Source organism: Rhodamnia argentea, chromosome 4 (assembly GCF_020921035.1).
Source record: "Rhodamnia argentea isolate NSW1041297 chromosome 4, ASM2092103v1, whole genome shotgun sequence".
Taxonomy (NCBI): domain Eukaryota; kingdom Viridiplantae; phylum Streptophyta; class Magnoliopsida; order Myrtales; family Myrtaceae; genus Rhodamnia; species Rhodamnia argentea.
In genome coordinates this window covers 12,232,670-12,256,370 of record NC_063153.1, presented here as the reverse complement: position 1 = coordinate 12,256,370, position 23,701 = coordinate 12,232,670, and the positions used below count along the sequence as shown (strand labels likewise).

At 38.2% G+C, this 23,701-nt stretch overlaps 1 protein-coding gene and 1 long non-coding RNA gene across 2 annotated transcripts; one reads left to right on the top strand and one right to left on the bottom strand.

The window, feature by feature from the left end:
• Positions 1-770: 770 nt before the first annotated feature.
• LOC115746744 lies at positions 771-18,516 on the bottom strand. The gene is made up of 3 exons (XR_004016074.2): positions 18,503-18,516; positions 9,663-9,665; positions 771-973 (listed from the first exon to the last, which is right to left on the bottom strand). It is a non-coding gene; the product is annotated as an uncharacterized LOC115746744 (long non-coding RNA).
• On the top strand, positions 18,087-19,160 carry LOC115746743 (transcription factor MYB123-like). Its single transcript, XM_030682643.2, has 3 exons — positions 18,087-18,251; positions 18,369-18,498; positions 18,604-19,160. The coding sequence occupies exons 1-3, from the start codon at positions 18,119-18,121 to the stop codon at positions 19,139-19,141; spliced, it is 801 nt and encodes a 266-aa protein (XP_030538503.1). The 5' UTR covers positions 18,087-18,118; the 3' UTR covers positions 19,142-19,160.
• Positions 19,161-23,701: the final 4,541 nt, after the last annotated feature.

Genomic DNA, 23,701 nt, shown 5'->3' with positions numbered 1-23,701 from the left:
AAAAAAATTCGTTGCTAAATTACAGATGTTGGTTTAGCGATGAAAGCCATGTTCGTCGCAAATTTTGCCATGAAAATGGAATTTCGTCGCTAAATTAGCAACAAAAACAAATTCGTCGCTAAATTACAAATGTTGGTTTAGCGACGGAAACCATGTTCGTTGCAAATTTTGCCACAAAAATGGAATTTCGTCGCTAAATTAGTGACAAAAAAAAAATTCGTCGCTAAATTACAGATGTTGGTTTAGCAAGGAAAACCATGTTCGTCGCAAATTTTGCCACGAAAATGGAATTTCGTCGCTAAATTAGCGACAAAAAGAAATTCGTCGCTAAATTATAGATGTTGGTTTAGCGACGAAAACGATGTTCGTGGCAAATTTTGCCACGAAAATGGAATTAAGTCGCTAAATTAGCGACAAAAATTAAATTCGTCGCTAAATTACAGATGTTGGTTTAGCGACGAAAACATATTTCCGTCACTAAATTAGCAACAAAAACCATGTTCGTCGCAAATTTTGTCACAAAAATAGAATTTCGTCGTTAAATTAGTGACAAAAAAAAATTCGTCGCAAAATTTGCAATGTAAAAGTGATTCGTCGCTAAATTAGCGACGAACACCAATTTTCGTCGCTAATTTTTGCTTCCTGCTCCTCTTAAAACATGGCGCTCTTGTTAAAATTTTCCCTTGCCCACTCTTGTCTATAAAGCTCCCCGGCCCCTCTTCTATCATTCCACTCGCCACTCCCTCTCTTCTCTCCCCATTGGTAAAGAAAAACGCCTCTTGCTCTCCGAACTTTGGAGTCTCTCTCAACGTCTCTCCCAACCACCCCCGGAAGAAGCCATCTTTCTTGCACGAAACTTTGCTTTCATCGCCCCCTTCAGCGGACTTTCTCACTCTTTCCCTCCTCTATAAACACACACACCCTCTCTCTCTCTCTCTCACACTCAACCCATCACCAGCTTTACTCCCTCTCTCTAGAACCTCGCAACGGCCTCGGCCTTGGCTTCCCACGCCACCGTTGCGCATACCCTCTTTGAGAGACCCTTCATTTCCTCGAGGCCGCTCCAAAGTTCATAGCTTTCGGCCTCCGGGATCCCGAGGGCCAAATCCATGAAGGCTCTCCGGGTGAAGTGCTCCATCACCACGGCAGCGCATGTGTAGCAACGAAAAAACGAAAAAAATTCGCTAATACGAAAAAATGACTTTTTTGCGACAAATTTAGCCAAGAAAAGTTCGGCAAAATTTGTCGCTAATTGATTTTTGCGACGAGTTTTGCCACGAAAAAAATTCGTGGTTAACACAGCGTCGCAAAATTTGGTGACGAAAATTTGACTTTTCGTCGCTAAATTTAGCTATGAAAATCCTAATTCGTCGCTAAATTTTAGTGACGAAAACACATTTCGTCGCTAAATTTAGCGATAAAAATTTTATTTCGTCACTAAATTTAGCGATGAAATTTTCTTTCATCGCAAAAATTTAGTGACGAAAATCTGATTTCGTCGCTAAATTTAGCGACAAACTTAGCTACAAAATCTATTTTCGTCGGTAAATTTAGCGATGAAAATTCAAATTTTCGTCTCTAAATTTTTGCGACGCCGGATTAGCGACGAATTTTTTTTCGTGGCAAAATTCGTCGCAAAAATCAATTAGCGACGGATTTTTCCGAATTTTTTGTGGCAAAATTTGTCACTAAAATGTCATTTTTTTGTAGTGTAAGTTCTTGTCAATGTTTTTTGCAATGAGAACAAGATCACATCCATATATGATCGATTTAAACTTGAACGCTAACCATTGTAGAAAAAATCAGAAAAAAGTATTGATCTTGTCAACCAAATGAGAAATTAAATTTCACCAAATATACCAACATGCGTGACATCCAAAACGTAGTTATTCCAATCCAAAGTCTCATCCCACAATTTTAATTGCAGATACTTCTCCTCGTTGCGGGATTAATGAGAGAAAATTGTTGGAATAAATAAATATTAAACCACACTTTCTTCTAACAGCTTAAGCTTTTAGAACAGTCGTAAATCATCATTGTTGTTATTTTTTGGGGCTAGTCCACTGAATTCACTTCCGAACAGAGAAACGGTTGAATTGCATCGACATTGATGACACCGCAAGAGTTCCTTGGAAGGAAGAAACTTTCCGATTATTGATCACATTCCTTTTAGGGGTCATATCAATAAACAAAGATTTTGACACAAAGAATTAGTAAACAAAGATGAGTTGATGCTTATCAAGAAAAGATAAGAGGAAATAGGGATCCAATGTTCAGAGGTCATTTAGCCTATTTCCCACAAAAAGCACATAAGTTTAGTTCGGATCTCAATTCTAGCCTAAACTTTATCTCTCTTTTTGTTTTTTGGTCTTATAAAAAGGCATCAACTTGAGGTCGTGTCCTAATTCTAACCCAAACTTTTTTTTTTATCGCGTAAAAATGCATTAACTTTATGTCGGATCCCAATTATGACACAAACTTCTTGTTGCCTTATAAAAAAGAACTAACTTCAAATCTGACCCCCATTAAGTTTCCGTTTGATGATGTGCTGATGAAGATTCCACATGGTATTCCACTTGTACTCGAAAATGGGTTAGATTTGGGCACCAACTCAAAAGTGGTGCATTTTTATGAGAGAAAATGACTAAAGAGTCATAGAAAATTGACAGGGTCGAAGATCGACTCACAATCCAAAGGAAAATTGGTGAACAGCTCGAAAAGCTCAAGTGTCTTCTCCCAAATGACATCTCTCTTGCAAACCTAAACCTCTCTGGATCTGCAACACACCACCATTTTTTGAAGCCAACTTCTATTCCACAGAGCGGCTACAAGTCGCAGTACCGTAAAACGGATTGTATAACTACATAGCGCGACCAATGGACCGAGTTGACCCAAAATCATTGCTTGAACAATGACTTGACCCAACTACTAGTTGATTGACAACCTGATATTTGTGTTCTTATATAATATTTGCTTCTTGACGAGGTCAATAAGGTGGTGGGAACCACCTATATATATATGAAAAAAAGAGTTGAAAAGTAAAAAGAAAAAAAGAAAAAAAATGGTGTGGGCTTCTTCTTTCAAAGACCAAAGTCTTCCACGACACCAAAGAAGAAAGGAAAAACAGGAGAAAGAAAGGGAAAAAAGAGAAAAGAGAAAGAGAGGAAAAGGGAAGAAAATCCTTGCACCGCACGGTCTAAAGTCGTTTTAGACGCGAATTGCTACATCGGGTAAGCATTTAATGTTATGTTTCATTTTTTTGGGGTTATGTTCAACAATTATGGTAAAATTTGAATTTTGGTCGAATATGAGTTGCCGTGTCCAATTGCATGGGCGTTTGGCTAGGTTTTTGCATGAGAATGAAACTTTAGGATGTTGTGAAGCCGTAGAATTTGACGGATCTCATTTTAATGTTATGGTTGGCCCAGAGCGAGTATTTCAAATCTGGTGTGGAGACCGTATTGCACGAACAGTGCACTTCACTGATTTTTTTAGTTTCTGGTTGTCAGCTGAGGTTGGCCATGTTAAGACTTTTGTAGTATGTCGAATAAGCTTCGTTTTGACTATAACATTGCATTAATCGGAGTTCGGTAGAGGGAGTTAGGGCTCAAAGAAGTTTAGCGCTCGGTCAGTCAAGTGCGCGATCAGTAGTTTTTTTTTTTTTGCTCGTAGGTGTCGGAGTATCGACATTTATACGTTGTTTAGTCAAGTCTTTAGCTAGCGTAGTATTTCTCCAGTTTTTAATGTTGTTTTTTAATTAATTTTTAGGATTTCATACTTTGCGGTTCGAGTAACTACTATAAGTCGGATTTTTTTTTTTTTTAAGGTGAATTGTACTTTTTCTTCTAATAATTTATAAAACTCATGCCTTAAAGATGAGCACGTATATTATGGTTTTATTTTGTTGATAAGGTAAAGAAAAGTGATGTTTAAAGTGTTGTTCTTGCATAAACAAGATCGAGCTATTATTACCCCTTTGATTATTTGATATGACTTATTGATGATTGTCTTATTTTGAGACGAAAATGCTGTTTGAGAAATATGTTATGAGGAAGACTATGGATTTAGTTTGTGAAACTGAATTGTTGTGGTTTTTAGATTTGGTGTTGTGGTTAATGCTCATGTCCCTATGATTTGAACCCACCGAGGTGGAGGTAGTATGCATACTGTCGGGGTGTGATTGAGTCGAACCGTCGGCTGAATTAAGTGGTAGAACTAATCAAGAAGGGCAAACTTGGTCGCCTTGTCATGACGTTAAAAGTGGACATAGTTGGTGATGAGTACTAGATTACTGATGGATAAATCATCGAAAGTTAGTTTAATGAGATTAATCAATGGATTAGACCATTGATAGTTTATTACTACTGTTGATATTTGATTTATTTTGATGAATGCATGGTGATTTCTCGATCCACTTATAAGAGATTGTACTTCTCACTGAACCGTGGTTACTCACTCCTTTATCTCATTTACCTTTCAGGTTCATCGGTGAGCTGCAAGTAGGATCGATCATACGTTAGCTGTGAGACTTTTTGGGATAGTGGAGATATATTTTTTTGGATAAGTTGTATATAGTTGGTCAATTTCGAGTTAGACGTGGAAAGATATGTATATATATTTTTTTGTTATGGTAGATAAGCTCTGATTTTTTGTGAACATGTGACCTTTTTATCAAATATATATTGAGGTATATATTTCGATATCGGGTCTTTGTGTGAGGCTGCGTTCTTTGATTAAAAAAGACGGCCGTATCATGCCCTTTTTCTTAGAGAATCGAGGTACGACATCTTGTGTCCCCATAGTTGCTTGATAGGACATAGTAAGTTTTAGAAATGAAAGCAAGTTAAGCTATTAGAAGTTCTCATGCCAAGTGATTGGCTTAGTAAATGCTGGTCCACTAAAGAATAAGGCATTCAAGAGTTGAAGATGACGTTGACCATTAACATAACAACATAACTTATTTATGTTCGTGAGGCATTAGAGGACATTGACCATTAACATAAAGAAACATACCTTATTCATCAAAAGCTTAAATGAATCTCATCTGTCTAACACATAGAATTTGAAAAAGATTAGAGTTCCATTGGCGTGGAGACGTTTTGGATGTGCCAAAATCTTGTGAACTCACACTGCCCAAGGATCAACAAATATGGATAGTCGGTGATAGTACACTTCATCTTTGCTAAAACTTTGCTTAATTAAAAGGACTTAGTTTACACGTTTGGTTGGTTCTTGACTGGAGTTGCTTTCGGTTGTCAACTTATGATAAAGACAGATCCGCCCGGGGAACATAGAAAGAGAGTCATTTTCGCTCTGCTGTTCACCGATTCTTGATCTCATTCGCTTGTCATTCATGCCGGGATCATTAATAAGAGAGACGTTCGTCTCGTTAAAATGCTGGGTTTAACTCGTCTTATACCGGACAATAACACGATCCATCGGGTATAGTTCTTACTTCTTTGGAAGGTGCATGTCGAATATCCCCGCCTCATTTTCCACATCGAATCTATCTTAGCCGAAGAAGGGATGGAACGGAAGAGGAGGAAAGTTGCCTGTTTCCGAGGATTTCGGGTAGAATATCTCGGATAAAGTGGGAGCTAATAGCAAGTACATACGTATAGGTTACGTCAACAAAATGAGGAGGAAAGCACGCAATAAATGGATGTTGATCAATGAAGCTTGAGGGATTACGGACAGTTCTATTTATGAGGGTCGTTTTGTTCTCGAGGCATCTCTAATCGCCCACAATTTTTGCGTGAGAGGATGGAGAGAGATGCATCCACAACCGCTAGGCCAAGCTACGTTTCCACATCCCGGACTCGTCCGTGCCCAACGACATCCGCTTCCACGACTTCTCGACCCCACCCTTCCTCTCCCCGGCCCCGAACCCAAATTCCCCTTACAAGTTCCCATCCCACCTCCAGCCGACATTTAATGCCACTTCGTTGCTCTGCGACCCTGTTGCCCCCCTTGTTCGTTCTCTCTCCTCAAAGTCGGGGCGGATCATCATGATGCACGGCTTGATGATCGTATCCGTGGTCTAGGATAACCGCTTCAATATCCAACGCCGAGAATTACACCTTCCACGCAGTTTTTGTATTCGCGTTCTATTGGTACAAGTTGGAGGCCATAGGGAAGGCGCTCTCGCGGGAGGAGGATGTCGGCATTACGGAGCTCATCTCGTGCAAGGGCTCCCCATCCCTCGTGGACGTCTTCATAGATGAGTTCAACAAGTTAATCTCAGAAAGCATCTACAACTCATGCGGGGTTGTCGAACACCGTAATGCAGATTTATTTGCTAGCGCAACATCGAACAGCATCACAACCAAGCACCGGGCAATTGGGTTGTTCAACACGGTCAACGTCCCCGAAAAGAGTTCGAGAAGATCAGCTCACTCTACCACCCCACCCTCCGCCGCCCTTGATGCCGCCCCGGCGGCCGCTTCTGTTGCCGACCCCCGCCGTTAGTGGGCAAAATAATAATCATGATTAAAGTATGGCAACCCATTCCGTTAGTGGTAAAAAGTGCCCAGCTTTCTTACTGCCGTCCAATGGTGTTGGGGTCCATGGGATTTACGATGGTCCGCCCATGTATGCAACCACACCCCACGTCAACCGTTGAAAAGGCATCATTGAAACGACGTCTTTACGTTGATATATATGCCCCCTCTCTGCGCGTTTTATTATATAGAAACAATAAAGAATAGAGACGATGATATATCTCTCCCTTCTCGTCTACGGAACGTCAAAGGGGTGACGAATTCTCTCGCTGCATTGTAGACACTTAATCCGTGAAAAAATGAGGTACGTCCGTTTTGTGATGTATTTCTACGATCGGTGATTCAAGATGATCTAGGGCTTGTTAATTCCGTGTAATCCGCTATGTATGTTTATGGGATCGGTTCCCTTCATTGGTATCAGAGCAATTGTTTTTGTTTCCCGATCGTTGTGATTGTTCGTAATCGTTTTTAGCGTGAAAGAATCACATGTATGTAGTTTTTCGTCGGTACTGTTCACAGCCCATTGATATAATGTTTACCATTTGTTTATGGTTGAATTATGGGTGCAATTTTTTGTGGATTATGGAGACTTGCAAATTAGTGTTTTCTGGCCATGGAGTTCTTCGCTAATTTTGGTCAAATTTCAGCGAATCGCGGCCCGGCTTCCGAAAACTAGGGTTGCACCGCCAAGGGGACTTAAAGCCCCAATGGTTGTCGGCATTTGGTTGTTCGCCAGAGACAAATTTTGCGAGGAAGTTTACGAATTAGGGTTCCGCGTTCGAGCGCTTTTCGTTCGATTCCGAAACAAAATTTCTTCACTATTTTCGTTGATTATTGGATCTATGTGGTCGCGCCGACGTGATATTTAAAACCCACTATTAATTTTGGTTTATGGTGGACTGTCGGAGGAGAATCGGGCGTTGGTTTTCCCGGCAGAGACGGTGAAGTCGCGGAGGAATGTGCACTATTCGCGAAAGAAAACCGTCGCGACGAAGAAGAAGTTTTAGGCGATGCAGGCGGTTTCGGGCGGACCACGAGCAAGGGAGCCCGTGCATTCAGTTTTAAATTAAAAAAAAAAACTACCCATTGGGCAGTCCGCTTGAGCAACGTGGGCGGTGGGAGAGTTTACCGTGAGACCGCCTACGTGGGAGAGTTTCCTTTTTTAATAGTATTAAAATAAAAAAAATAAAAAGAATTTCCTTTTTTAATAGTATTAAAATAAAAAAAAATAAAAAGAAGGAGGACAAATGTCGAAAGTGGGATTTGAACCCACGTCCTTTGCATTAAAGCCTAGTGCCCTGCACCGCTCTGCTGGGTTAGTTTTGACATGTCAATTTGGTGAAATGAAATTCAAGAAGGGGCACGTGAATGAGGGTTAAAAAAAAAATGGTTTTACCACCTTTCGCGCAATGATTTGCCATTTTTGCCCCCGGACGTGTGCATAAACTTTTTGGCCCCTAATTTGCGCCAGAATTTGCAGTTCTGTCCCTAAATTTCTTTAAATTGCAATTTGATCCCCAAATTTTTCAAAATTTTCAATTTGTCCCCGAAGTTTTTAGAAATTGCAATTTGGTCCTCATACTTTCTGAAAATTACAATTTAGTCTCTGAAGTTTCTGAAAATTGCAATTCGGTCCTCGAGTTTTTTGAGAAATTATATGTTGACCTCGTTGATCGACCGATGACTAGTCAAAGCAGAAACTTTGACCGGCTCATGTGGATGCATATGGGCTCCATTTGGGGCATATGAGGTACCATTGCGTTCGTCTCAAAATTATCTTTGATTTGATATATTATTTGGATATATTTTCTAAATATGAAATTATTAAAATGCGTATGAAAGTTCACGATGCACGTTTTTTTTTTTGGGCAATTTTCATGCTTAAAATATATATATATATATATATATATATATATATATATATATATATATATATGTATATATGGAGGATGGCTTAGATGTAGATAGCCATATTGTGTAGAGCATATTTTGTTGATAGCATGTATAATGTTTAAGGTACTCGCTATTTGTATCATGTAATCTATATATGATGTGATGCTTAGATTATTTGTACATTAGTTCAAATCATATTATGCCATGTTATGATTACAAGATATAGTGATCATAGTATGAATTATGATCTTTATTTGAGTGGGGAGTTCTATAAAGTTTTAGTAACTTTAGTGAACTCAATTTTACATAAATGATTATATTAATGGTAATTTCAAACGAGGATTCTTGGACAATGATTGGAAACGTAGTGAACTTTCGAATCCGAGGCCTTATGTGAAATTATTCATTAATATAATTAATTAGTGCAAAATAGATGCATAAATGTTAGGCGTTGATAGTTCGTGAATACGTGTCTATAGAACTTTGTGTTCAGATATAATGGCTTTAGCTTCTTAGAAATCGTAGCTGAGCTGGACTAAGGAGGGAAATTGAATGGCGAAAATTATGAAAACTGGAATAGGACCCAGTATGTGCTAGGAGAGCGAGAAGCACTAAAAGCTCCTAACCTAGTTATGAAAGAACGTGAAGCTGGAAATATTGCACAATTTTAGAAGGGAAAAAGAAGCATTGGTTACGTGAAAAATGATGAACTCCATTGCTCGCATTATGTTGCAAGGCAGCATGAATAATGATTTTATGCATGAGTTTAGGCATTTCTGAAAAATGCCAAAGTCAAGTAGGAGGCATTAAAAACTAAGTTTGGTTAGACATCGGTCACCAACTTGAGACAGAGCACTATAAGATTTGACACTTATATGATGCCTCATGGGCAGAATATGAAACCACATTTTGAGGCGTTTGTCAAACATGAGAAGTGAACTATAAGATACATGCCATATTTTGAAGACCGATGAGTAGCAAGTGCAAGCGATAATATGTTCTTTGCCTCATAGCTGTGTGCATATGAATATCCACTCGATCCACAATAAAAGTTAAAAAATTTTGAGAATGCTATACGACGCCTTGAACTAGAGGTTAATTGCCTTCTAGTAGCAAAACCTGAAATCAACATTTGTTATGCTAATTCTAGTTCAAATGAGCTTTGTGCTCCAAGCGTAAGCGTCAAGGTGGCTTTAAGAAGTGGAAAGGATAAAGGAACAGATCCTTCTAGATAGAAATCCAAGTTTAACCGACATTAAAAAGGAAAACGTCCTTTCAAGAAAAACATATCAAATGTGAAATGTTTGAACTGTGGCAAAAAGGGTCACTTTGTTCATGAATGTGATGAGTCAAAGAAGTTAGAAACCCTTTGTACACTTAAGAGTGTACATATATCTCCGATTCGGTTTTCGTGGATGAATCTCATCATTTGTGGATTGTAGACTTAGAGACCACAGGCCATGTAGCGAAAAAAAGAAAAAAGAAAAAAAGCCTTAGTGGAATTTCACCGGGTTCCACTTGGAGCAAAGTGGATAAATGTGGGAAATAACTCCCGAGTGGAAGTTAAAAGGGTTAGCACCCGCCAATCGAATATGTGCATTGATCCCACCCTATTCCTACATGATGTATTGTATGCTCCAAAAACTCGACGGAATTTAATATCCGTGTTAGTTTTGGTTAAACTTGATTTCAGTTTGAACTTTCATAACGATGGTGGTGACTTGTCGTTGAGAACAAGTTATTATGATTCCGGAATTGTGCTGATTGTTAAGTACAATAATGTGAATGTAAGTTTTTCCCTGTTTTCATCTTTTGTGATGATATGAATATGTGGTACGTTAGGGTGAGTCATTTTGGCCAATAACAAATGTTTACGTAAGCCAAATATGGCTTATTGGGCAATATTGAAAATGTCGATTTGCCTATTTGTGAGCATACCTTGTGAGAAAAACAAAGAGGAAATCATTTGGAAAAGAAACAAGAGCTGAGTTTCCTTTGTAGTTAATTCATTCGGACATATGTGGTTCAATGAATGTAAGAGGAGGGCATGGAGTTGTTTAGGTCTATGATAGCACATGCTAATTTGCCTATCACCTTTTGGGGTGAAGCTTTATTGATTGCTGTATAGATACTTAACTATATGCCTTCTAAAACAGTTACTTCTACTCCATATGAGTTGTGGATAGGTCGATAATAAGATTTGAGTTTTCTTATACCTTGAGAATCAGTTGCCTATACTCATAAGTTCTCCCGCATGTATGGAAAATTAGGCCTAGAGGCAAAAAGAGTATCTTCGGGAGATACCGAGAGCACTCAAAAAGGTACATGGTATAGGTGAGCAAGAAAGTAAAAGTGTAACTAAATATCAATAATGATATACCACATTCTTGTTGAATGAATTTTCAAATAAGGGCGAGCTAAATGAAAAACTATTCTCTGTTTCAAATCTTGGATAGTGATAATGATTTTACTAGAGCATTTCATCCACGTGGGAGCAATGTGAGAAGTGGGGAATTTGTTTCGAACTAGTCTCAATTGCAAACACTTGATGTAAAAATGTTGTCATTATCTAATCCGAGTGGTAGCATAATGGAGAATGATGTATTAAGTGTACAATCTCCAATTTGGCGAACAAGTCGCAATAGCATTCTCCGTCGACTCGTCGACATTTGGACATTGAAGGTAAAACTTTCATGGTTGCTCCATAATAAGAGGATGAACCAAGAAATGTAAATCAGGCTCCGACTTGCCATGAGAAGGAAAAGTGGATATAAGCAATGGAAAAAGAGATGGAGTCAAAAGGATCAAATCAAGTTTAGAAACTGATTGATCTTCCGCTTGGATGCTAAGCCATCGGGAGCAAATGAGTTCTCAATATAAAGCCTAAAGCTGATGGTTCAATTGAGAGATATAAGCTTTACCTTGTGGTGAAATGGCACCTCATTCTGACGGTAATTAGTATAGATCTTGAATTACGTCAAATAGATGTGAAGACTGTTATTCTCAATGGAGAATTAGTAGAAAAACCTATATGAAACAACCTATTGGGTTTGTTACGGAAGGCCAATAACAAAACGTATATCGACTTTTGAGATCGATCGATATATGGCCAAAAACAGTCTTCGAGATAATGATATATACTTTTTCGTAATGCCATAGTGGCATATGGTTTTGTAATGACTAATGGGAATCATTGTCTATATATCAAAAGATCCAAATTTGTGATCTTAATCAATGTGTGATCTTATCATTATATGTTGATGATACACTAATTACTGAAAATAATATGGAGTTCGTTAATACGGTCAAGAATTGGTTATGTTCCAATTTTGAAATAAAAGTTATGGGTGAATCTGCATACATTCTTATAGTTAAGATTTCAAGATATTTTTCAAAGAGATTGTGATCTCTTTCACAAGAGACTTATATAGATAAAGTCCTTGAATAACTTCGTATGCAAGAGAGTAAATCCAAAGATACTCCTATTGTAAGAGGTGAATACCCGAGCCACAAAATGTGTCTTGAGATTTCATAAATAAATGAAAAATGGAAAGTGTTCCATCTGCTAGTGCTGTGGAAAGCTTAATGTATGTTATGAAGTGTACTGGACCTAATACTTGTTATGCATTTGGAATGGTAAGTGTATCAATCCAATCTAGGTCAAGCACATTGGATTGCCATCAAGAGATTCTCGAAGTATCTAAAAAGTACTGCTGATTTTTTGCTGAGTTATCAAAGTAAAGATCTGCACTTTGAAAGCTCCACCGATGTTGAATGAGGAAGAGGTTTAAATAAGAGGAAATCTACCTCTAGGATTGCATTCTTACTTAGCAATGGCGCCATATCATAGAGTAGTAAGAAGCAAACGTGTATAACCTTATCCACGATAGAAATTGATCCCATGGTGTTATTAGTAGTAGTACTAGAAAATATTTGACTTAAGAGATGTTTGGATCAATGAGATGTTACCGAGGATGCTACAAGTCCAATTATTGGTTAATTGTGATAGTCTAGTAGCAAGAGCCTATACTAAGGATCCACTGCAAGATCAAATATATAGTCACGAAATATAATTTTGTGAAAGACATAATTGTACGAAAAGATGTGAACATACAGTACATATCTACACATAGAATGATAGCAGATCCTATGATGAAGTTAATTCCTAGAAATATTTTCCTTGGTCATGTGTTGACAAAGGGATTAGTTCCTCACATTGAAGTCTCTAGAAGTGCGTAGAAGTGAGAGTACTAGATATTTATATTTCTCAAAGTTCACAGCTAATGGTCTTTCTTATCATTATTGATGCCAATGACTTTGGATGACATTTATGTATATTGATGCTTAGTGCGTTATATTTAATAAGGTATGTCGGACAGATGGAGATTAGGCCACTCACACGGGTAATCACCTCTATTTATTTTGTGATAAATAGAGATGAGACAATTTTAAGCTCATTATCTAGGTGATAATTGAGAGCTCGAGCTTAAAGTATAAATTTCGCCTTGATAGAATGTTAAGATGAGGTCATAATATTTATTATGTCCGAAAGTGAAATAACCCACATATTTCACTTTATCTGTCTTTAATGGAAGATGTGAGTTTTGATGAATTCTTTTAAAAAAAGTAGATTTGTGAACTCAAGTTAGACATTGAGTATGTCCGAACTATCATCCGTACGGTATTAAGAGGAAAGACATACGCTCCATGGGAAAGGAGAGAATACCGTAATACGTATTTCATATTACGTATGCATGAGCCAACCAAAAGGAGTTTGGCAAGAGTTTTGATCTCAACTCTACGGTTGTGTGAGACTCCCGAGGATAAAAGTTCCTGAATTTAGTCCCCTCACGACTCTTACTTATTCTCAAGATTTCTTTTCGGTGTTCGCTATCTCGGGGTGTTACCAATGGTCATGAGATTGATTCGATCTAATGGGACATTTCTAGAAAAGCGAGCTGAATTGAGATTGAGAGGTTTAAGGAAAGAGGAAGATCAATTTATTTTGATGTCACATTCAATCTTTGTATTCACAAGTCGACCAATTATGATTATTTGAGTTTATTCATGATTGTGAATACAATGTATTGTATTTGAGTACTTAAAGAGATCGAGAGATAGATGATGTAAATGTGACTGATTGATCTAGGGTACTGCATACTGGATCTACTTTGAATTAATATGCCTATTTTGGGCTGCTATATACTCCCAACGGATGTATGGCAATGAGCTCTCGCGATATGCTGGTCGCACGGATTATTTGTCAATATGAACTTTGCGGAAAAGAAAGAGAGTTTTGTTTAACCCTCCGTGGGTGAGTGGGAGTAGTTGACCCTCTATGGGCACGTGAAATTTGTTTGCCCTTCATGGACGAGTGGGAGATGTTGGGGTCCATGGGATTTATGATGGTCCGCCCATGTATGCAACCACACCCCACGTCAACTGTTGAAAAGGCATCATTGAAACGACGTCTTTACGTTGATATATATGCCCCCTCTCTGCCGATTTTATCATATAGAAACAAGAAAGAACAGAGACGATGATATATCTCTCCCTTCTCGTCTCTGGAACGTCAAAGGGGCGACGGATTCTCTCGCTGCATTGTAGACACTTAATCTGTGAAAAAATGAGGTACGTCCGTTTTGTGATGTATTTCTCCGATCGGTGATTCAAGATGATCTAGGGCTTGTTAATTCCGTATAATCCGCTATGTATGTTTATGGGATCGGTTCCCTTCAAATGGCTTTATGCATAGGTTGGAATTGTTTGCGGTGGGGGCCGCGGTGGCAGCTAGGGCAGCGGAGGATGGGGTTGCGGCGGGCGGCGAGGGTATCGGTGGAAGCCAAACTTTCTAGGTGCGGTGTATTAAACGAAAGTTGAATACGTAGGTATCAATTAAGATGATTTGGTTTTTGTACATCTGTGAGCTTTACTACTCCTGGCAAATTGTTCATGATATGCATATGAACTTTGTTGAATGTGGAAATACTCCTTGGAACGAGGACGAACACCACAACGAGTCTAATCGGAATTTCCATATTTCTGACCTTTCGTCTTCTTTTCAAGAATGAATATGCAAGTACAATGGAACGATTATATATATAGAGGAACAATTATGATTCAACATGGAGACTATGCGCAAATAGGATAACCTTCAAGTGTAGAGATTGCTTATGGGAATTTTGTTGCGCGAAGCAATCAATCGAACGATAAAATAGGCAAAACAAAAAAATAAATTGGACACCAAATTTATATCCGACAACTCACGCATAGTATCCACGTTGAATTGTTCCATTGTACTTGTATATTCATTATTGAAAAGACGATGAAAGTTCAGAAATATGGAAATTCCTGTTAGATCTTTGTGGTGTTCTTGCTCGTTCCAAGTAGTATTTCTACAATCGACAAAGTTTATGTGCATATCATGAACAATTTTCCAGAAGGAGTAAAGCTCACAGATGTACAAAAGCCAAGTCATCTTAACCGATACCTACGTATTCAAGTTTCGTTTCATACACCGCACCTGCGAAGTTTCGCTTACACGGATTATCCTAAACACATGCCCTGTTTATTCATTCGATCGCTATTAACCAAGCCGAACGCAAATGCGTGGGTGGCTTGCATTTTAATACTAAAGCTTCGTACACACACAATGGAAAAAGCCATGTTTTGATAGGCTCCAATTCCTCATCTTCACGTTATCTAATGTGGAGGTAGGTACATGGCATTAATATGGTCAGAGCATCTAGTCACCCCGTGCAAATTCATCATGTGCATAAATTAGTTTGGAGATATGTGAAGAAATGAATTGCTGATGAGAGCCTCAATTCGGAACAGTTACACTTAGGTTTTCGCTCCTCGAATTATGATGTTGTTCAATGACACGAGTTTCTTTGAATGAGAAGTTCCAGAATCAAGAATTGAGCACGAATTTTATATTTAAATTGAGGGTGTTCTCGAGAATGATGTGTGTTTAAAAGGAAGATAAGGTGAAGTTGCCATAATAATCACCATAGTGGGTTTTGAATCGGGGCGTCTTTTTGGATCACAATTTGCCCTAGTGATACTACCTGCATTGTCTTCCAAGCTCATGATTTTGTTTCTGATTGACATCCTTATGAACAAATGCCCTATCATCCTCCAATGATCTTAATCTAAGTTGAGGATAACCTCACCATGTGATGAACAACTTTGGAGCTCAATTGAGCTATTCACATCGGACTAAGGTTGACCATTCGGCTTGAGATAGCTCAGCTACGATTTAGCAAACGAAAGTTATATCGAAGTTAGAAAAGTTTCAATGAACTAGTAAGAGTAATCAATAAGAGTGAAGAAAAATCAAGGAATCCGGCAGCTATCTCCTTGAACTCTGAACGCTACGGCCTCACGAACAAGCTAAGGAATGGTGTTGCAAGGCTAGGATCTCCATCAGGCGTCACAAGATTGTCGGAACAAGCATCAGAATTGGCAAAGCAAATCACCGGTTTCTAATCACATTAGGTCAAATGATGCAAATGAAATGACCTGAATTGACCTACTTTGATAAAATTGCCAACTGATGTATGAATTCTCTTAGTTTCCCTTAGAAATGCCTAATGAACCGAATGACCAAATTTTCCACATGTTTAAATGGTCAAATTGAAGCTTCGTTTCTCAAATTGGATGTAAATCAAGAATGGGCCAAGTCGAATCGCGTTAATTGCATCAAGTCTACATCAAATTATGAGTGATCACATTGTGACTTACTTCAACTGGACATGCATATGAGTGAATTTGTCAAATTGATGGTAGATTCATGTTCTATTCACTCTATTGTATAGAATCAAGGCGATTACTCGCTAATCATGAAGGATCAATCGGACGACTGAAACGAGCTTAAAATTGGGGCTTTTTTATTGCCTTGATGAATTCCAAAATTGATACTAAAATTGGATGTGGTATGGTTCCAAGATCAGATGTCAAGGAAACTAACCTAAAAAATGATGAGAAACAAACTGATTTAATTTTTGGTCAATTAGGGATCGACATTTCCTAATTGGAGAAAATTCAATTTCTAATTGATTTTTGCAAGATTTTAAATGCCAAAGTCTCGAAGTGAAAAGGAGTTGGTTTTGAGATTTTTGATTTTTTTCTTTAAATTCTTTTGGCAAAAGATTAACCGACAATTTGACTTTTTAGTCCAAAGAATCAATTAATGGGCCAAACTTTAATTTTTTTGAAAATTTAAAGCGCATAAATGAAATTGACATTATTTAAAAGGTTCCTATACAAAAAAGGAAAATTTTGACCTGAGGTTGACTTTTTGCTCAAAGGTCGACCAAGAAAGTCAACTTTTTGGGTTAAAAAAGCGGAACATCTCATTCATGAACCGATAAAAGGACAACAAAAGTCATGGGTTTCTGAATATAAAAGATCCCACAAAGGTAAAGGTTGGTTTTACGGGCTAGCTTTGCGGTAGAACTTTCTTGCGGAAAGACTCGGCTATCCGGTCCTCGATTTGATTCGCGTGGGCAGCGGGTCAACCGAACAGATTTGGACCGGACTAACTTGTCCTTGCATTCCTCCACGATGGCCTGAAGTTTGGCCCGATAGAATGTTAACCAAGGATAAGCCGCCAGAGCACACCGCCCGCTTGCAGATCATTACTCCACCACAAAAAGTTAACTTAAAGGTCAAACTATTGGCTTTTCAAAGCATTAGCGGCAATGGCTTGTAAATGTGAGGCTAATACTAGTCCAAATGCCAAATGACGCCCTTTGGTTAAAAAACAGACCCTGTCGCGATAGGAATCTAAATTGATGACTTATTGGCTAAAAATCGGACGTCACAAGCAGTGATTCGAATCTACGTCTTGAATGATGGAAATGAGCTTGCTTATCACTCGTGCAACACTTCGAGAATTAAAAAAATCGAACTATCTTTTGTGGATGCAACATCCCATTAACAGATGAAAGGTATTTAAGTTGTCGTATATAGCTGGCTAACACACAAAATAACCTAGTTTTGAGAGCATTCCTAGGCATGTTACAAAATTTCTAATGATGGTGAACTCCATAACTTGTATTTGCTTTTACAATTTCAGCTTAAACATATTTTAATGCAATCGACACCCACAGTTCATCAAGTAAAAGAGAGAAGCAATGATTGTACAATTTGCTTCTGAATCCCATTGAGATGGGCTTGTGTGTGTGTGTGTGTTTTTTTTTTCCCTTCTCTATAGTCGACCATGACCATCTAATTTTTCATTATTATTGTTACTGCTGAGCATAAAGAAGGAGTACCCCCTTTTTTTTTTCTTGTCACAAGATGACGTATGATTTAAATAAAACCCCTATTCAAAATATGGAATTTCCTTCAAAATGATTGGTCTAAAGTGATTTCTAGGACGAACTTGGCCTTGGCCATCCGTCTGAAAAGGTGAGGGCTTCGTTATTGTTTCAAGCAAGAGGTCCAACATGATCTTGATTCTTGACCCACCAATCATAACTTATGAATTAGGGTTTTCTCATGTTATACTAATTTCTTGTTAGACATTACCTGGCCACCTCATCGCCGTGCACTATCATCCTACTTTCTTTTCTTCTGGTCGAAGGATTGATCATCCTACTTCACCAGCAGATCTTTATCACTTTTGCTTCTGGCAATATATAAAGGCCATATGGGTCCTCTTCATTTCACCTGATAGTCAGAGAGAGATAGAGAGAGAGAGAGAGAGAGAGAGAGAGATGGGAAGGAGTCCATGTTGCGCAAAGGAAGGGGTGAGAAGAGGAGCATGGACTGCCTTCGAAGATAGAATTCTGACTGCTTATGTCAAAGCTCATGGCGAAGGCCAATGGAGGAATCTTCCCCAGAGAGCTGGTATTCTTGTCATGATAACTTCAAGCTTCAGACTAAAGTTTTGTTTTGTATTATCATAAACCCATGTTTCCCATTTTCTCTCAATTTCATTTGTTCTCATGAGGATGGGAATTGCAGGTCTTAAGAGATGTGGCAAGAGTTGTAGACTGAGATGGCTAAACTATCTAAGACCAGACATCAAGAGGGGTAACATCTCCCATGATGAAGAGGAACTCATTATCAGACTCCATAAACTCCTTGGTAACAGGTACTCTCTCTCTCTCTCCCCGCGCCGGTGCTGTTTATGTATCATGATCTTACGTTATCTAAATTGTCCGACTCGACCGAAAGAATTCTTAATGTTATTCTATAGATGGTCGCTGATCGCGGGTAGACTCCCGGGGCGAACGGATAACGAAATCAAGAACTATTGGAACACCACTTTGGTGAAGAAAGCTGAAGGTCAACCGTCTTCTTTTCCATCCCGAGAATCACGTTCAACAAAGTCCAAAGCCAAAAGGATCTTGGCCACCCATGGCTACTCCCAAGTCGTGGCCAGACCCCAACCCACGAGAGCGAAGCCGACATGGTGCATCCCGGTGCTAGCCCCGGAGACGCTATACGAAAACAGCCCCCTGCTTAAACCAATGAGCGCCGTTCAGGATTCACAAATTGATAAGGTCCGCTATGAATGTGCTAGTGAAATTCGTCTCCTGAACTTTGACCTCGATGATCATTTCCAAGGAGGGCAAGGCCATTTTAGGGGGAGTATGCTCGAGACTAGCGATAATATTGCACCTAGTAGCGAAGGAATGTTCGTAGACAGTTGGACGGGGAGTGTTTGTACAAAAGAGGACACGCTAGATCTGGAGTCTATTCCATTTGTGCTTGATCCTGAGGAATGGCCGTGATGTTCTGTAATGGAGGATTTTTTTTTTTTACTAAGAACTTCTTTTTTAGAAATGACTAATGAGTAATGAAAAAATGGATCAGAAAAAGATTATCAATCATGAAATAAATTGGCAAAAAGCTACCAAAATTCCTAAACTATGTCTATTGTGACATATTTATCCTCTGTTAAGATTTCTTCAATGAGTATCATTTAAAAACTGCCCATATAGTCTTAGTAAAGCAAATGACATTGACATGACAAATAAATATTACCTTGACAAATTACGCAATTTCACATCTTAAGGAATCAGGTCGCTGAGATTCGAGCATTAGGACAGAAAGTCACGAGTCTCTGACAATATGCGATCCAAGAACATCCAATCGGACATTAATCACGTGTCCTACGGTGCATGACTGCTGTCGGCTCGCTTCAGAAGAATCCAAATCGGAGCACCACTCTGGAATCCTGCAATTACGTGATTTTAAAGTGTCGCCTTCCTTGAACTTGCCGCAATTTCATCCCTCCATCGGACGATGTCGTTAAATACCTAATGGGACCAAAATCAATTGTGCGGTGGAGAAAGCCCGCACCCCAGAAATGGTCCCTCCAATCATACATTATTCGTAATTTCATATTGAAGCAATATAAAAATATACTTTAAGATTATTCAATCCAATAAGTTTTTTTTATAAGAGCATGCATATTGCTAACCCTATGATCGAGTAGCCTTTTTTTTCGGATTTTATATATTTGTTGAAATCTGGCTCCTGATTTAGCTTGATTTGTGAATTTAAGATCGCGCGTGTCGGGAGAGTATGCGGTAGAAATTTTGGTATTTGGAATTAAATTTAGTTCACTGATTAATAAAATTCTCTGTTTTGATATGAAAGTTTGAGAGATTTCAGGAAAAAATCAAAGCAAATTAAAATCAAGTTTCGTCGACTGGAATTTGAAGAATTTCAATGATTTCAACTTTCCTGGACGTACAAGCCAAATTATGGTGTCAAATTTCAAAGGACCTATATGGATTTCAGATTTGCTCATAGATTCTTCATCCCCAACTTCAAAACAGGACTTTTCTGCACAAGGGCACCACGCTGCGTTGTGTGCATCCAAACTAGTCTAACTTTTACGCTCCTTACCTTTCTCGAAAAATGAGATGTTTTTAAAAAATATTTTTCAGAAAATCATTTTTCAATGTTCGGCTAAAACCTCAAAATAATCTGAAAAATATTTATGTCGTTTGGATGAAAAAATTGAATTTGATTTTCCTAATGCACCCTTTTTAAGTAAATTTATTTTTATTTTTATTTTTATTTTTACTTTTGCTTTTACTTTTATTTATCTTTTTTATTTAGTTAAATTTAAATTGATATTATAAATTTTTTTCTTTTTTGCCTCTTTTTCAGCCGGTTGCCGGCCTCGCCTTGCCTCGCTATGTCTAGCAAGGCTTGGCCTTGCCTTGCCATAGGCCGGCAAGGTTGAGCTCACCGGCTTCGGTCGAGGCTTGGCCTTGCCTCCCTCACCTGCGATAGGTCGCTGGACGTGGCCGTGGTCAACAATTGGTCAAAGAAAAAAGGAAAAGAAAAGATAAAATTTTAAAAAAATTTAAAAAGAAAAGAGAAAAAAAATTAAAACTAAAATTTTGATTTTTTTTTATAAAAATAACAAGAAAATAAAGAATATATATACACACACACATGAAAGAGTAAAGGAACTAAAGATGAGGGAAAATATTTTCCCCACTTGTGAAGGTGTTTTTTCCATGAATGGAAAATGTTTTCTTTAATTAGTTTATATTTCGTGAATCGAACACTGGAAAATCCGAAAACATTTTCCTAGAAGTTATTTCCTACTAAACAAATAGAGTCTTAGTTTTCCCACACGATTTCAAATTATATCTAGACTTTTGCCACTTGTTGATTGGCTAAGTAGTTAATATTGAAGAATTTGTATCATGCTAAACAGTTAATATATCTCAGTTAACTTTTTTATGTGAAGACAGTTCGATTTGATATATTGATAGGTTTGGACTTTGGCTTCTACATTCTCTCTTACCTCTTCTAACTGGTGTATCAAAAAGGCGGTGGCTGGTTGGTAAGCCCCAATCTTATTCGTTGTTCCTTAAATATTGCAACGATGAAATCTCATGATTGACGCTTGTTTCGGTGGAAATTGCAAAATAAAGACCATGCATGGTGAAGGCAAGCATTGGGCTACAGTAGTGCGATCTTGAGTTGGTGGCTGTTGTGCAAAGTAATATCAGATGCGAGAAGAAAAATGCCCATGCGCACAAGTAAGTTATATTAGAGAAATTCAACATCGAAAATTTGATGTGCCTTGTAAAATTAATGTAAATATACATTTATATATATAAGTCGTTGGTTTAAACTATTGAATGAAAATGTTGATCAGCAAATTGTTGAATCCCCTCTGATTAATCTCCCTCTATGAACGTACTAAATTTTTGTTGCGTCAACACCACTGCTGGCCCAATCATTATCAGGAAACCTAGGAAATCAACCGGCACCAATTGGCAATTACCAAGTATATAACGTGTTCACCAATAAATTATGTCTCTGTTATGGATATGGTAGAAAACCACCTCACCAGATTAAGCAATTTCGCCCCTTTAGCTCAGAGAGCTGAATATAAGCGCCATAAATCAGTCCATCATCTATGTCAACTAGGTCTAGATGCGCAACCAATGGTACTCGAGGTGAAAAAAAAAATTGCCACTTATAAGCCAATCTATCCCGAGGAACTTAAAAAAAAAAAAAAAAGCTTCGACGTCATTGGATGATTAAAAGAAGGTCCCATTTTCTTCACTTCACCAGTGCCCCATTTTCGACCTATTGGATTCGGGCCATTACTTCGCCCTTAAGAATTTGAAATTTCCAGAAGACAGTCCACACCGCCAAGAGTGTAAATCGACAAGAAAGTGCCACTCCTGGAGCTGTCATTGGGTCTCCCTACGTCCTTCCACGCAACCTTTTGTATTTTCTTGCTACGAGTTAATTATCAAGTGGCGTTTCACAGTTGAAGTTGGAGAACAATACGCTACTGTCACCTCAAGAGCCTAACTGGGTCCCTCTAGGACCCATATTGGTCCAAAGGAGACAAAAATGCTGCAACGCTCATTTCTTAATGTCAAGATCGATTTAGAGACGGCTCGATATTTTGCTCTCCTGATGTGCTCGACTTGTTACTTAGGCATGAATAAAGCTCGAAGCCGGCATATGAGAACACGGTCACTTAGGAAGATTCAGGAGTTGCCCGGGTCAACCTTATCAAGCTCAAACTCGCTTTCACACTTGATGTTTGAATTGTCATGCTATTCCGAATGTAACTCGAACTCGAAAAAGGATCTCGTTGAAGCTAAGCGATCATCAGTCGAACAAGTTAATCTCATCTATCTTGGGTATGCACTGTATTTAATCCAAGCTTACCAATAAACACATGATTGTATTTCATCCGTTTTCACATCTAAAAGGTCAGTTGTTTGGGCAACTCTTGTAGGAATAATGCACCTGCACATAACAACGAAATTGCATGAGCAAAGGGACATCTAGCGGTTGAAAATGGTCGAATTTAGAAGGATTTTGACTAATTATGGCAAAGCATACTAAAGTGGACCCTTGTAGGCAACACCCATCTTGAGAAGCACATCAAAGGCAAAGTCCCCTAAACTACTTTCATGAGGCTGGCCAGCAAACCCCACCTAACCTTCTTGCAAGGTAAATGAGATTGCAATGGATTGCCAGTTTGATCGTTTTCATTAAGTCACAGTGATATTCAAGAAACCAGCAGAATTTTACAGTTCCATGCTAATAGAATTGTGATACTTATTCCGAGATGGTAAATTCGAATGTTGGTAAGAATGGAAAAAAAAAAAAAAAAAAGGCCTAAAAGGACCGACGACCTTTTATCCAATTAAGCTGTTGGTAACTCCTATGAAATTATCAACTTTATTTGTAATAGTTGGTAAGTAAACTACTGCATATCTGTTTTACTACTTTTGTGGAGAAAGCATCAAAACACTTTCATAAAAGCATAGATATGATATCAACAAGTTATCAACCAATCAAGTGAATTGAAACTTTTTCTTTAACAAAAATCACCAACTCTTTAAGAAATGGGAAAAAGTGTAAAAAAAGTCCTAAACCTATTGTGTTGGTGTCAATTTAGTCTTAAACATTTTATTGATGTCAATTCAATCCTAAACTTTTTGCACCGATGTCAATTCAGTTTTAAACCTCTTGCATTAAGTCAATCGGGCCAATTTTGACTGAAAATTCACCGACGTGGATATTGGTTATCCTACATGGCATAGATGGTGCTGACATGGATTTTTTTAATATTATTTTTGATAACTTTAAATATTTTTAATCATTTAAAAAAAATTATTGAACAAATATTTAAAATATTTAATGATGCTAAAATAATATTAAAAAATATCCGTGTCAATGCCGATCGTGTCAAGTAGAATGACCAACATCCACGTCAGCGAATTTTAGGCCAAAATTGGCCGGATTAACTCAATTGACACAAATGCCAAAGGTTTAGAACTGAATTTATA